The 14,649-nt window shown below is 40.1% G+C and overlaps 3 protein-coding genes across 9 annotated transcripts; 1 reads left to right on the top strand and 2 right to left on the bottom strand.

Moving 5' to 3' along the window:
- Positions 1-47: 47 nt before the first annotated feature.
- LOC143894416 (uncharacterized) lies at positions 48-2,165 on the bottom strand. The gene is made up of 3 exons (XM_077400643.1): positions 2,031-2,165; positions 1,173-1,333; positions 48-243 (listed from the first exon to the last, which is right to left on the bottom strand). Exons 1-3 carry the CDS (start codon positions 2,140-2,142, stop codon positions 94-96), a joined length of 423 nt encoding a protein of 140 aa, XP_077256769.1. The 5' UTR covers positions 2,143-2,165; the 3' UTR covers positions 48-93.
- Positions 2,031-8,977, bottom strand: Spx (Spliceosomal protein on the X). Its single transcript, XM_077400627.1, has 5 exons — positions 8,788-8,977; positions 8,536-8,619; positions 7,889-8,163; positions 6,303-7,801; positions 2,031-5,347 (listed from the first exon to the last, which is right to left on the bottom strand). Exons 1-4 carry the CDS (start codon positions 8,819-8,821, stop codon positions 6,959-6,961), a joined length of 1,236 nt encoding a protein of 411 aa, XP_077256753.1. The 5' UTR covers positions 8,822-8,977; the 3' UTR covers positions 2,031-5,347; positions 6,303-6,958.
- Positions 8,978-9,007: 30 nt separating this feature from the next.
- Positions 9,008-13,580, top strand: Bmcp (uncoupling protein Bmcp mitochondrial). Of its 7 annotated transcripts, none has more exons than XM_077400633.1 (9): positions 9,146-9,472; positions 9,523-9,658; positions 9,767-9,918; positions 9,986-10,118; positions 10,410-10,689; positions 10,989-11,107; positions 13,059-13,119; positions 13,193-13,282; positions 13,357-13,580. In XM_077400633.1, exons 4-9 carry the CDS (start codon positions 10,060-10,062, stop codon positions 13,471-13,473), a joined length of 726 nt encoding a protein of 241 aa, XP_077256759.1. In that variant the 5' UTR covers positions 9,146-9,472; positions 9,523-9,658; positions 9,767-9,918; positions 9,986-10,059; the 3' UTR covers positions 13,474-13,580. The 7 variants fall into 7 exon arrangements, 6 of the variants coding, with proteins under 6 accessions (XP_077256757.1, XP_077256756.1, XP_077256759.1 ...); XM_077400628.1 differs by having other exon boundaries at positions 9,767-9,852; positions 9,971-10,118; XM_077400632.1 differs by having other exon boundaries at positions 9,767-9,852; positions 9,971-10,118; positions 10,410-10,593.
- The last annotated feature ends 1,069 nt before the right edge of the window (positions 13,581-14,649 follow it).

The raw sequence follows: 14,649 nt of genomic DNA on the forward strand, positions 1-14,649 counted from the left end.
GTAGAACGCGTCTGATCCATCTGAACCTTTCTCTCGCGCGTCCACGTGCTCGCGTTCTCGTCGTCGTCGTCGTCGTCGTCGTCGTCGTCAGCATCAGCGTTGCAGTAGTCGTGGCTGTTGCAACATTTCAATCTGGGCCAGGGCACGGGAATCCTGGGACTCGCCGACGACAGTTCCACGGCGTTGACCGACCGCGACCTCGTGACCCAGGACTTTGTTTCGCACAACAATGGCGTGGCACCCCTACGGGTAACGTTGCAAACATTAATTGATTAAGTTCCGTAAACCCGCCCGCCTCGCCGCGTTGCCGACAGCTAACGATCGAACGATCTTTGGCGGTGCAATTACATTGCACGGTGCCTAACAGTGTCATCGAACTATCGCACGAGAGTTAATACAACTTTTGCAGTGTTATGACCTCTCGAGTTGCAACATATATCTCACGATCCGATGGAGATCGCACGAGTGGGCTGAATCAACCGTCAATTTATATTTTCCTCGAATAGAGGAAATTCAATATTTATAGTCTTGCAGCGATTTAAATCGAAAGATTTCAACTTTTGTCGTATCTCGACGTGGACAACGTGGCAAAACCTTTTGCAAAAACTTGTGCGAGAAGAAAATGTATACCAGAAAACAATCCTATTAACATAATATCCGGATTTCGTTGGACGAATCCTTGTACGTGTCGCAACTGCCACTTTTAAGGTGATCACGAGAGTGTTATTAACGAGGCATTTAATAAAAATCGCGGAAACCTTTTCGCTCGCGTATCTCGTCAAGGTTATTCGCGCGCCACGACACATTCCTGAATTTATGTATTACAGCGTTGATCAAACTTGTACACAAGACTACGCGACAACGTAAATCCTGTTTTTGAAAAGACATAAAATCTTGTCTCCCGACTGGCCGACTTTAATCGACGCATAAGATAAAAATATATATATATTTTTTTTTTGTGTGTGTTAAGGGTTTTACATTCCTCTCACGTTAATAGAAAGATGGAAGATTCGAGTGGCGTCATAGCTCGCGCCTCGCGCGTTGATCTTTTCGTAAATTTGATTCGATAGGAAAAAAAATCTCACCCAAATACTTATATATTATAAAATTGATATTTACTTATATGCTTCGTTAAATACTTAAGTTTCGTTAAATATCAAAAAGTGATTTACGTTATTTTGATACACGTACTCCGTACATCCTCTTGTGGTCGTACTTTCACCGATTTCTCGTCCCGTTGTCACGATAAGTTCGGTGTAACAGAAGAATCTCGTTATACAAGTATCTACGCCAGCTTCTTTGCAGGCCTTGCTCGTACACACGCACTTTTTGTCTATAAAATATAATTTTGTGCAACAGTCAATTAAAGAGAGAGAGAGAGAGTGAGAGAGAGAGAGGGGGGGGGGCGTCTAAATTATATTACAAAATATTGTATTATAGTTACAAATGCAAGTTGATAAACGCATAGGTATCTATTCGCAATAATTTATGAATCTTGCTACCCAGCAAACACCGTAACATATAACGTGTACAGATACACCGTACAGCAGGTTAGGTGTACGTTCCTACACACGTGGTATATTGCATTTATTACCTGTTACACGTACGTGTTACACGTGTTACGTGGTGTTTAGCGTTTACTGGGTAATTTATGAAGAATAAGAATCCGCGGTTTTGAAAAATCAATTAACGATAAAGCTTGGGTCTTGAGGAGGAAATTATGAGCAATATAAATATGTCGCGTACAGTTTTATTCATTACCGAGTTGTTGGAACGGATTAATTTAAGTATACGTATGTACTACATACATAAGTCCAGTGCGGGCAGTGCTCACGTATACGCATCGCACTAATACCACATGGAAGGAATGATGTTAATTAATGGCACTTGCTGTTCGTCTTTAACGAGCGTCTAGCGTCTCTTTGCGCTAATTAGAGAGTGACCAGTGACCACTGTGCGCACCGTAACCGTAACCAGTGCTGCAGCGGTGGCCGCGGTGACGAGTGACAAGTGGCTCGTGGCTCGCTTACCTTCGACTTGCGCGAGACTCGTCGACAACGACACGACGCATCCCACTAGGACGAGGAGGTGGAGGTATCCGATGGCTAACGATCGACCGATTATCGATCGACGAGCGGGCATCTCTTCTAGTCCGCTTGCCAAGATCGGCGAGAGGTCTCCGACTCTCCGAGGCGTGTTTACACGTTTATCGGATCGCGAAATCGTTTATCGCTTGCCGACTGGTAGAACGTGGCAGGGCCCAGGGCCACAATCACGGTACTTATATCACGATTGTCGCCGTCTCTCGCGATTCTCAGGCTCAGGCGCCCGCGCCGAAGCGGCGCGCGGCGTCTTATCGGTTGAAAGGACTGTTTGGAAGTGCGTTCGCGAAGGAGGAAGCCCGCTGTATCCGCGACGAAACGCGCCTGTTTCGTCGCCTGGCCGGCCAGGCTTATACTCCGCTGGCGTGGGCACCTCTAATTTTAGCGCCTCCCACTAAAAGAGCGTCGCGCCGTGGCCGGCTCCTCCAGGCTCTTCGACAATTTACTCCCGTATCTATTTTAATTCCGTCATCGACGACGCGCGTCCCGTCGGCCCCGTCGGTCCCGTCGTTCCGGCGCGGCGGTTGTCGGTTGTCGCGGAACAATTTATTCTCGCTTCGCGCCTTTGCGCTTTGGCGCGAATTCCCTTTTTTCGCGCCGGTATAGTGGCCTGAGTGGCCGCGAGTCCCCGCGTTCGGCGCTCCTAAAGTTGGTCGATTTATTGGAAGAACGACACGTCGCGTCGCGTCGCGTCGCGTCGCGCCAACTTGTCCCCACATACGCTTTTACATATTTCGAGAGACGAGAGACGATACTCTCGTCCCGCGCCGTCGGCGCGGACATAACGAGATGAGCCTGGCGAGAGGGCGCGGGCGAGACGATCGACTCACGACGCTGGAGTCGGAGGCGGCAGGCCTCGTTAGCGGAAAAATCCAAGACCCGATATATCCGCGTCTTTTTCCTTCTGTTATTCATTTCTCTCTCGAAAAATATTTTTCTCATTTATACCCATCGTCAGAAATGCAAAACATCGTCAAAAAACAATACAGTTAAATAATAAGTTATATATATATATATATATATATACGTTTTAAAGACAAGAATGGTGAAAAAGACAGAAGTAAAATATTATTCCAAAATCAAGATCGGTAGGAACAAGGGACATACTCTTGCGGAGCAGAGTAATAATAATAAAATGTCGTAATTCAGATTCTTTGGTTCTTTTTTTCTTCCTTGTTTCTCTCTCTCTCTCTCTCTCTATCTCAACGGATATACCACCATATACGTATTACGTAGATAGGTTGACACGCGCGTGACAGACAATTGTAATTGTATCGTATCGTGGAAAACGAGGTGGACATTGCAGCGATTGAGCGACGAGCGATTTCGTTGAGACGTTTTCCGTTTGACCGGCACTCAATGACTCAATCGTGGCGCGCAGTCATTAGTCATTAACTTTTCAAGTGCGGCAGACGAGAGTAAAATTCCTCGCTTGGCTTCCCGCAATGTGCGTGCAACATTAACCAGAGCTCCCGCTCTTTGCGTTTGCACATTTCTTTTATATCGACCTCCGTCGAGACGTTGAGAGTCGAGAGACTGTGTAAGAGCCGAGTTGGGTTATCGGAATGACACTTGGTTACAGCAGTTTAACGAGGTCGCGTCAGGCTCAACAGTCTGTTCTCCGATCGCTTCTTGCTGCACAAATGGATCGAGTGTACACGCGCGATAAAAAGATTTACAAGAGTCATTCTCTCTTAATTTTATGCGCAGGTACCGCTCAGCTGCTAAATCTATCAGAGAGATTGTACAATATCGTTACGTAAAGCATATTTTGTTTCGATTTCAACAATGTTTTGCCGATGCAGTGGAGAACATTGTACATCTTCGAATTTAAGACTACTCGTGCAAAGAATCGCAAAAAAAATGCAACGTGGGGACGCGCGCATATATTTCAGTTATTTATACACATCGATTTACATTCCCGATCGCTACACCCTGATCGCTTTAGAAATGACATACTTATGTGTTTCTTATTTCGTTCGAGTAAAAACGGATATCTTTATTTTATTTGAAAAAGAAAAAAAAACACGCAGAAAATTGAAAGTTGAAGAGCACGCGCGCGCGCGTTCGTACTCGCGACGCGCGAGGGATGAGGCGAAGGATATCTCATCGCCGGCGTGTCCTTTTTTAATTAGCTTCCGCACCCTCTCTCCATTTCCATTGTTGTTTAGATGCCGGAGACACGAGCATCCTCCTCATTCCTCAATTATCGTTAGTCTCGTCGACTCGAGACTCGTGCCTCATTGTGCCCGTCGAAGCGCGAGAATTAAAGAGCGTGCAGGCTGCGTCGTTATCATGATTATCGCCGTGTGTCGCACCACGACCCAGGTGAAACGACTCGTGAAACGTTGCTCGAAAGAATAGATATATCGATCGTTTAATTTTAATTCGTTCGAAGCCGGCGCAAAATCATCGCGAGACGCCGTCACAGCTCGCGGGCCACAGCCTATAATTCTCTTGTAATATGCATGGCTTCGAGAAAGGTCGTCGCATGTAGACGCATGGCATGTACTTTCTCACACACGGACGACGGTCGACGGAAACGGTTGAAACTTGAAACCTCGCGTTACTTTCGTCAAAACTAATGGAAAAGATAATCACGATGATCGCCATTTTAAAACAATGTATAACTACTTTTAGGATAGCTAACTACTCTACTCTTCACTCGTTGTCATTACGTTGTTCCTACATACGTCGTAATTCTCACCTATATTTTTACTTACAATTAGATATATGAAAACTTGGCTTCAAATACCTATTCGTGGTAAAATTAAAAGTAAATTTTTACATTTACATTAACATTGAAATACTCTCTGTCAAGTGTTTAATCTTTTAAGATTAACTGTTGTTCGACGAACTCCATGTTCTTGATAACTCTAACGCTGTCTCAAAGTTGATATTACGTGAGCTATAATTATATGTATCAAAGATTCATCTTTCGAAAGATAAACGTCCTTCTCGCATCTATCGGAAGTTGTGTTCGTTGTACGTTCAAACTATATATCTACCAGCAGTTATTAATACATAGCGATATAAGCGCAAAGTGAAGGGCTATAGGCACACGACTACGCGTTTCGCCGGTAAACGAGAAGAGGACACGTGCTGCGTGCCGTGACAAGTTTGGAGCGTTGAAACGTCGCGTCTCTTCGGTCTCGAGAGTCCGATCAGCTCGATCTTGCGACGAGCGACGAGCAGCGAGCAGCGACGAATCGGCAAAGCGACGCTTTGTTACGCAACGACTGGTGCTGAAATATAAATCAATATTTTCCACGTTTTATTAACGCGTAGAAATGCGCGAGAGATCGGTGTCACGCGTACTATATATATACTATATATATATATGACATGCAGATATATTATAAACTAGCGATGAACGTCAAACGAGGAAGACGTTGCTCTCTTACTCATGTGTGTGAAGCTCGGCTGCGCACCGATTACCAGCATCTTTCTCTGCGACGAAAACGTCGAGGAAATTATACTTATAGATATCTGGTTTTGCGTGGCTCTTGGCTGATTCACGTCCCGATCGTTTCGTCTATTATCGTTGATAAGTGCGTTACGTCCACCGAATAGACGACCTTAAATATCATGTCTGGGTCAATATTGCGCGTCTGTGATTGACTTTTTTTCTTTCCAATTTTCTACTTCAAAAGTCTGGTATATTGATACCCGACACCCTGCAAGCTCGATGCATTTTTACAAATATGCTCACCGAAAAAATGACAGAAACAACGAGTAAGGCAATGCCTAGCCAAAAGTACCAGGCTTCCAAGAGGTGACGCGGTGCTCGCCGTTGCACCACGGAGGGACGCTGCAACGTACAGTTGCGACCCAGACGATACTCTGATACGGCCGTATGCATGCGTTATCGTTGCTATCGTTTTCAAGTTCCAAGTCGTTTCTACAGTCACGAAAGACTCGTGCCATATCTACTCCGCGACATTCGCACACTTATCCCTGCCGTAGCATGCAAGATGATAAAAAATGTATCGCTCTATCGACGACTGCCCGTGTTTCCGTAACAAAAACGTCCCAGCGTTTCACGCGTGTTCGGCAAGCTGTGGCGGATGCGCGACAACAGATCGAAGAATCGTGTCGCGATTGGTAGTCTAAAAAAATTCACGATTCAAATTCATTGGACATTATTCAGGACACGCACGAGTTAGATTCGCTCTCGCCAATACGTGCTTTTTTACTTACTAAATTAACATTGCGATGTAACGTCGCGATATATCGTACACAAGAACGTTTCGTCGACAAGGACGTCGTCCTCGAATAACGATCACTTGTTCAATCTTTTTTTACAAATCACGCGAAACGCAGCGCGTTTAAAGGGTGTTGGACAGTAGAGTTGACGTTCGACTAACGTTATCGTAGACTTGGCAGGTCAGGCACGAAATAATCGATAGAACAAACGCGGTACGTACATTGTTCAGGCGCTAAAGTCGATCGATACGGCGATAAAGCGAAACGCGCGGTTATACGTGGCACATCGTTCCCTCGTTACGCGCGCCTTAAATAACGTGCTAACGCATAACGTGCTCGTTAATGCCCAGCAGCATTGCAGAGTTACTGATTAAGGCTGATTAATAATACCTCAGTTAATGAGTTAGTCACACACATCTTAATCTTCTTACTACGTGTAAGATTTAGTCGCTACAATATGACCAAGTTTACTTGGGAACACGGTGAAGAAATCAGTTTTACAAAAATGTCGATTTTTCTACCACGGTATCGTAGATGTCTCGATCAATGATATATTTGATGTAAAACAAACGTGTATCGTTATCTCCGTGTGTGTCACGCACGGTGACGATAAATATATATATATAGATATATCACTTGACGAATATTAATTAATATTGATTGCCGTCGTGTGGTGGCGGCGGCGGCGGCGGTCCTCTTGGCGGGAAGGGGGGTCGGAATTGAGGTGGCGGCGGAGGCGGGGGGCCACCCTGCGAAACAGGCGGTGGTGGAGGATGCCGCCAAGCCGGAGGAGGTCGCGGCGGCGACGGCTGATACTGTCCGAATTGCGGGGGACCACCGCTGGAAGATGGGGGCGGAGGCGGTGGGAATTGTCCCTGCGGCGGTGCCCCGACGGCCCACGGTGGCGGCGGTGGTGCCATCATCCTGGAGGCGGCTGACTGCGCCTGGGAACTCGGCACGGGCATAGGCGGCAACGGGGGTGGCATACCGGGTGGTAGTGGAGGATGCGCTGCCATAGACATCGGAGGGAGAGGGGGTGGAGGGATGTTCGCCGGTGGGAATCCACCGGACGGTGGCGGTGGTACGGGCGGTGGAGGCGGATGGCCCATCGGCGGTCCAGGAGTAGACGGCGGCGGCGGCGGTGGCACGACCATTCCATGATGCATCACGTGATGCTGAGGATGATGGGCAGGTTGGTGGGCCGTCGCGTTCGACGTTGGCATCGGTGGCGGCGCCAGAGGTGGCGCATCCGCGAATAACTGATGCGGCCTGTCCGCTTGACTCAGAGGATTCTGCGCGGCCAGAAGTCTTTCAGCGGCACTGCCGTGTCTCTCGCCTTTGGCGTCGCGTTTAAAAGCATAAGACACGGAGATCGGCCGATTACACAGATATTGACCGTTCATCGCTTCGATGCTGGCATCCGAGGCATCGAAAGAGGCAAAATTAATGAAAGCAAAGCCTTTCGAGTTACCTGTCTCGGGGTCCCTCATTATCTGCGACGTAAAAATATTATTCGTAAGTTAAAGAGAAACGAGTCACGTCAAAAAATACGCGCGCGTACGAAAATAACGTATACGTACCTTTGGCGTTTGCAAAATCACGCCAAATGCACTAAATGTGTCGTACAATAATTTTTCATCTACTTCTGGATCAAGATTTCCTATAAATATATTTGCTCCGACATCCAAGTTCTTTTGGTGCGCGCTAGCCTTGTTTACGCGAATAGGTTTGCCATAAAGTTTGATCATATTCATGATTTTAATAGCATAATCAGCATCTTCTTCTCCCATAAATTCAACAAAACCATATCCTTGATGCATTTGAGTTACTCTATCTTTTGGCATGTGTACGTTAACTGAAAATATATTTTATATATGTATATACACTTGCATCTTTTATTTGAGAAACTTGGATACAACCGACAGTTTGCGACAGTTTCATACATGACAAATATATTCGTGATATTAAATCTTATCGATTAATATATTATTTTCAAACGTACGTAGCAAATATGTATACAATCAAATCTATATATGTTTAATCTTTTTTCTCTTTATATAGTATGGAAAAATGAACAACACTGGCCGTGTCCAGCCAAACCTCTGCTTGGCGAAGCGAAAGGTAGCGACTGAACGTGCGTGGTTCTTACCTTTGGCGCCAACCACGTACACTTACGTGCTACCTTTCGCTTCGCTAAGCAGAGGTTCGGCTGACCGCAGCCACTTACCAACAGGTCCTGATTGAACGAATAGTTCCCACATGAGGGATTCCGTAACTTTGTCATCCAAGCCTCCAACGTATATTGTCGCATCTATAAATTTTCATAGCAAAAATATAAATAATGAATACAAACATTAATTTATCAAGCGTACGAATATGCATATTTATGTCAAAAATCCTCTGTGTAGTCAATAATATAAGATATATTTGAGAATAACCTCAATCTCAAATTATTTAACCTAAAAAGCTCAGGACATACCTTGGTTACGTTCCGCGATTGGACCGGCTGCCATAATTCTTGACCTTTACTTGAAACGTACTGACAGCGTAATGGATACGTTTTTAGAGAATATTAACGGTTGAATAATTATACTTAAAAAAACATCTAATTGACAGATCTAGACATACGTGCAGTCGTGCACGGCGCAGCACAGCGTGCACTACCATGCACTGCACTACCAGCACTACTGCCACCTGCCACTACTGTGTTGTATGTTCCAAAACTCTACTCAGCTAACCCTATGGATTACGGAACACACAAGTGTTTAACGGAGGATTTCCGTTACATCCGATGTCCAATAGGTTGGAGGATTATATGCGAGTCGCAAATCGTGACCACGCACAGTCGAGTATTCTCCTCCTTTGACAAGAGGCAGGAGCCAAAACAAATAAAGAAGAGTATTCTCCTCAACGTCGCGTGTGCGTGGCTGCGTGGTCCATTTCCTACGACTCACGACTCACGACCCACGACTCGCCGTCTCGCCGTGTAGACCCCGCATTAGTTTTCTAGAGACAAAACTATTATTAATGGAAGTCCCTGGAAAACACGTTTTCTCAGTGGATAGTGGATATCGGATATTGACGTGTCGTACATTTCGTAAAATTAATTTTTTAATGTAAATTTGTATCGATTCATATGCATTGTGAATTTTCCACAAGTCGAGGTGATATATATATATATATATATATATATATATGTATATATATTTTGCAGTGTGTATAAAAAATTAAAACCAACCTAAAAAATATAACCCCACCCCCCCGAGATGTATTAACATGTCACTGTCTCTTCGTAAAGAATTTACTTTTACATATATATATAGTAATATATGTGAGAAAAAAAAAGAAAAGTAAATCACATGTTTATTTTATGTCGCGTAATTTTTTATAACTTACCGATTTATGTTTTTTATTAGTAAGTCTATCTCATTTACATCGCTGTTTTTACCTTTTAATAGATCAAAGCTGGTAATGGGAGAGAGAACGTGGAAAGATTGGAGACCTTTCGTGTACGGAGGTTTAGCTTCGATCGTTGCAGAGCTGTGTAAGGAGATAAAAAATACGACGCCTTATATTATTGTTTGAAATAATATATTTTAAACTGCCCACAGTATGTACACGGACTATAATAAAAAGTAACTTTCATTTCTTTTACTTTATAGGTACTTTTCCCTTAGATACGACAAAAACACGATTACAAGTACAAGGCCAGAAATATGATCAAAAGCTTGCACGTTTAAGATATTCTGGCATGATTGACGCTTTATTACAAATATCCAAACAAGAAGGAATGAAAGGTTTATATTCTGGGTAAGTATTGTGTAACGTGAGAAATAATATATATATTGTTTGACATTATAAAGTCTGTTTTTAATTTTATTTAGACGTGCCATTGTATGATATCAGATATCCATTATTTTAACGATGATGCGGTCAAAATATCTCATTCTTAGATATAGAAAAATATCAAAAAGAATTTTTGTGCTATTAAAAAGTTAAAGATTTTAATATTATTATGATAATTGAAAAGATAGAGGTTTTTTTTTAATCTTAAATTTTTTCAATGAGGTTGATTTTTTTGTTAATGTTTTTTTTTATTAGGATTAGTTCTGCCATCTTACGACAAGCGACATACGGAACTATAAAGTTTGGAACTTACTATTCACTCAAAAAAGTTGCGATAGATACATGGGCAACGGGGGATTTAGTCACAATAAACATTGTTTGCGCAGCGTTAGCTGGAGCTATGTCAAGCGCAATTGCCAATCCTACTGACGTAGTAAAAGTTCGTATGCAAGTAACTGGCAATGAAACAAATGCATCGCTGTTTACTTGTTTCCAAGATGTATATAGACATGAAGGTGTTCGCGGGCTTTGGAGGGTAATAGAAATAATTTTTAATAACGTATCACTTGGACTCACCGACGCGTGCATGTAGCACGCATTTTTTTAAGTCACGCATCGTGAGATAAAAATCGAATGTTATAAATACTGGAAACATACAAATTCAATTTGGACGTAAATTGATGTTAAAAGTCACTTGTATTGCAAAGTCTATAATAAAAGAATATTTCGACTCGAAGGCGTATCTATTATCTAGCTTGTATTTTTACCAAAATAACCGATTTTATTAATAATTGAATTTTCTGTACCTATATAAAGATTGATTTTTTTACGCAGGGTGTTGGACCAACTGCTCAACGAGCAGCCGTTATCGCGGCTGTAGAACTACCTATATATGACTATACCAAGAGTAAATTTATGAATGTGTTGGGAAATAGCGTTAGTAATCATTTTGCGTAAGTTTTTTTCATCACTAAGTGTGGATATATAACATCTACCTAAAATATTTAAAATACGTTTACCGCGTATATATCACATGGTGGACTATTTTTAAATTTATGTCAGCTATGCTAAACCATATGCTTTTTAACAAAAAAAGGTATTTACAGAAATGAAAACGTCATTATATTTATCAATATATTATTTAAGTTATATATCCAACGTTTTTTTATTAATATATACTACGTGTTATTTATTATATTATATAAGTCAGTTATCGATTAACCCTTATCCGGAGAGCTCAGACTTGATTCTTTCATAATAAAGTATTGTCAATTTACAATACAGGCTTAATACGTGTGAACTGTTTTTATGTATAAAGAGATGCCTCTCTGATTAGTTACGCATAACTATTTAATAAGATGATACCGTGCATATTAAAGTGCACGAAAGTTTTTCATAAATTCCATATATATATCTATACTCGTATATATAGCATTTTTTTTTTAATCTGTATCTAAACGGCTATTCGTATGTAAAATATTCAAAAATATAAAGAATATAAAAAAGTATTGGAAATAAGTTGGGCACTTGTGTGGAAAGAAAAAAATGTTGGGAGTTTATGTAAAAAATCGTTTAATATTTTATTTTTATTCTGAAACATGCGTCTCACACGGAGTATGTATCAATCTTGTATATTTTATCGAGTGTGGATTTTTGTCGATATATATTTAGAACGTATTCATCTTAAAGATAAGCATGATTTCTTTCGATTTAACTCTTCTCTTATCTATATTCTAACATTATATATTTCAACAATTACATTTTGACACACGTACACTTTTTTTATGGATTATATTAATCATATCGCTTGAAATAATGTTAATAACTCGTAAAGCTTACGTAGAGGTGTGTTTTATATGCCGTACATACTTTTCGTTTATAGCGCGTACATATATGTCTAAATGTAACATTTTAATTTATTTATTATCATGTCGTACTTTTAAAAACTTGACAAAATGTTAATTTTCCAATAATTTTTTTACGTGCCGGTATCCATTAAGCAAGGTGATTCGATGCACTTGAAACGGAACAATAACTGAATTTATTAGCATATTGCACCAATGTATTCATCAAGACGTGTTTTAATATTGAAATAATTATGTTGTTATCAATCATCTTTCTTTATAATATAAAAATTTAATTACGTTTGTTTTCAAACAACCGACACGGTAATTTTATTATATTTTTCGTGCGTCTGCGGTTTTAAAGATAGTACGTGCGCGATTTTCAAAGTATTCCACATGTTGAACGTTATCGCGCAGGAAAGGAGTAAAACTCTCCTAAAATTGAAATTTTATTTCCAGGTCCTTTGACATTGTCACGCGTATGGGCACATGCGATAGACGGATTTTGAGATGACCAGAGAGGCTTGACACACGGAAGAGCTGTGTTCAGCACTCTGTGTTGCAAGTTTAAGAATCGTTGAGACAATCGTCCAGATGATTATATACACGTATTAAACTACCCCTGCAAAGATCTTTTGATTAGCATTTATACATTTTGGGCTTTGGGAATTTCTAAAATACCACGTGTCCACCGCATACCTTGCTACGTTTTCTACTGTAAAAAAATCCCATTTTGCCTATGCTTTTATTTCGCTGTTCATGTTTGAAAATGTACTTTTGCTCCATCTAAGAATATTGACACCCATCGCGCACACAGACATGGTATTGTGCATTCTCAACTTTTTATAATGCCTGGATAAGGGTTAATTTTGATCTATAATGTAAACGGCGTTGCAGTTTAAAATCTTAAAACAAATTAATTATTACTAAAAAAAAATTACAATTGAAACGTTATAATTAAAAAAAATTTTTGAATGTAATTTCTTTTAATTAATTGAAAGCATGACTTTTTTAAGTATATTGCAGAGTAAATGTACATGATTGTGATTATATTTTTTAGATCTAGTTTTATAGCTAGTATGGGGAGTGCCGTAGCTTCGACGCCTATAGACGTAATTCGTGTAAGTAGATTATTTTATATTTATGCAACGTAATTTAATATTTATTCCCTTGAAATAATCTTTTTTTTTTTAGACCCGACTGATGAATCAAAGGAGAGTACACATGGTTGGCACGAAGCCTTCGTCATACATTTACAGTGGCAGTATGGATTGTTTGGTTCAGGTATAAAGCTTTATTTATTCGATATATCATCTAGCATCTCTCCATCTTTAAGAAAAACACGTTTTTTTCCACAGACGATTAAAAATGAAGGTATTCTTGCCCTGTACAAAGGTTTTATCCCCACATGGTTCAGAATGGGACCGTGGAATATTATATTTTTTATTACTTATGAACAATTAAAACAGTTGTGATGCGTCGTTGGTATTGTATCGAATCTTTTAATTCTTCGTCACACGAAGGTCTGGAACGACACATTTTAACATAAACATCATTATATACATTACACTCTATAAGATAATCTCAATTGGATGCAACTTAGTTGTGATTGTGAAAGTGATTGTTGCGTAGTTATCTTAATGCGATATAAAATAAGTAATACTTGAAATGTATAAACAACGTAGATATAGCACTCTTCAGAGTTAATGTAATTCTAGAAATAGATATAAGAAAAAGAAAGTAATCAGAAAAGTTCAAGAGCTTCCCAAAGTACAAGCTTCCACAAATATTTTTAGTTGTTGAACGTGTTACACTTTCATACATTATGATGATTTCATATGTATGTTACTTCGATTATCTCGAACGTTTGACGTAACGTCGCGTCTGCACAACGTTCTTGTAAATATAAATCAGTAACGAACATTCTACAAAGTGTTAAAATACCATATATAGAAACAAAAGTTCAAGGTTCCTGTTTGATTTGCAATGTTTTATACAATACTAGTCATTGTTATCTATAGGAATATAATAATGAATCATTTTACACTTCAGTATTTTTATATAGCATTTATTTCTGGCATACACGCTAGTCACTTTGAGAGATTCTTGTGAAATTAATATAAGATATTGTATATGAGTCCAAAACCATCTATTAATTTTATGAATAATATTGATATTGTACAATATAAAATGGTCAATTTAATTAATTAATTCTTTTAAAATTTTAATTAGCGTACATTTTATGAATGCTGCACGCAAAATTTAATTTTTGTTTACACAGCACGTATACAAACGGTGTATAAATGTAACTTGATCTATTTTAATTTTTTATTCTGTGTAATATGCATTAATCTGTATGCACGCACGCGCGCGCGCACGCGCACACACACATACACATACACGTACAAATTTTTATGCTGTGTATAAAAATGTGTATATTTAATATTCAGTTGCATATTCACTCGCATTTTAAGTACTATCCATTTTGCAACATAAACTCTTACGAGTTGACGACTGTATTAAATACAATGATATTACAATAGCTTATTACAATACGAACGTATTTATTTTTTTGTCAAGGTAGAAAGACTGATGCATAGTCGAGGATAATATTCCACTAAGAAAAAGTAAAATGTAACATTACATATCAC

The sequence above is a fragment of the Temnothorax americanus genome, unplaced genomic scaffold (genome assembly GCF_048541705.1).
Source record: "Temnothorax americanus isolate GAGA-0224 unplaced genomic scaffold, ASM4854170v1 Scaffold14, whole genome shotgun sequence".
NCBI lineage: Eukaryota > Metazoa > Arthropoda > Insecta > Hymenoptera > Formicidae > Temnothorax > Temnothorax americanus.

Coding starts and splice junctions, on each gene's coding strand:
- Spx (XM_077400627.1), bottom strand. CDS start 8,821: ATGGCAGCCGGTCCAATCGCGGAACGTAACCAAG. Junction 8,620..8,787: donor AATCGCGGAACGTAACCAAG/GTATGTCCTGAG, acceptor GAAAATTTATAG/ATGCGACAATATACGTTGGA. Junction 7,802..7,888: donor TGATTTTGCAAACGCCAAAG/GTACGTATACGT, acceptor TTTACGTCGCAG/ATAATGAGGGACCCCGAGAC.
- LOC143894416 (XM_077400643.1), bottom strand. CDS start 2,142: ATGCCCGCTCGTCGATCGATAATCGGTCGATCGTTAGCCATCGGATAC. Junction 1,334..2,030: donor GAGTCTCGCGCAAGTCGAAG/GTAAGCGAGCCA, acceptor TATATTTTATAG/ACAAAAAGTGCGTGTGTACG. Junction 244..1,172: donor AGTACGTGTATCAAAATAAC/GTAAATCACTTT, acceptor CGTTACCCGTAG/GGGTGCCACGCCATTGTTGT.
- Bmcp (XM_077400628.1), top strand. CDS start 9,585: ATGTCACTGTCTCTTCGTAAAGAATTTACTTTTACATATATATATAGT. Junction 10,690..10,988: donor GTGTTCGCGGGCTTTGGAGG/GTAATAGAAATA, acceptor TTTTTTACGCAG/GGTGTTGGACCAACTGCTCA. Junction 13,283..13,356: donor GTATGGATTGTTTGGTTCAG/GTATAAAGCTTT, acceptor TTTTTTCCACAG/ACGATTAAAAATGAAGGTAT.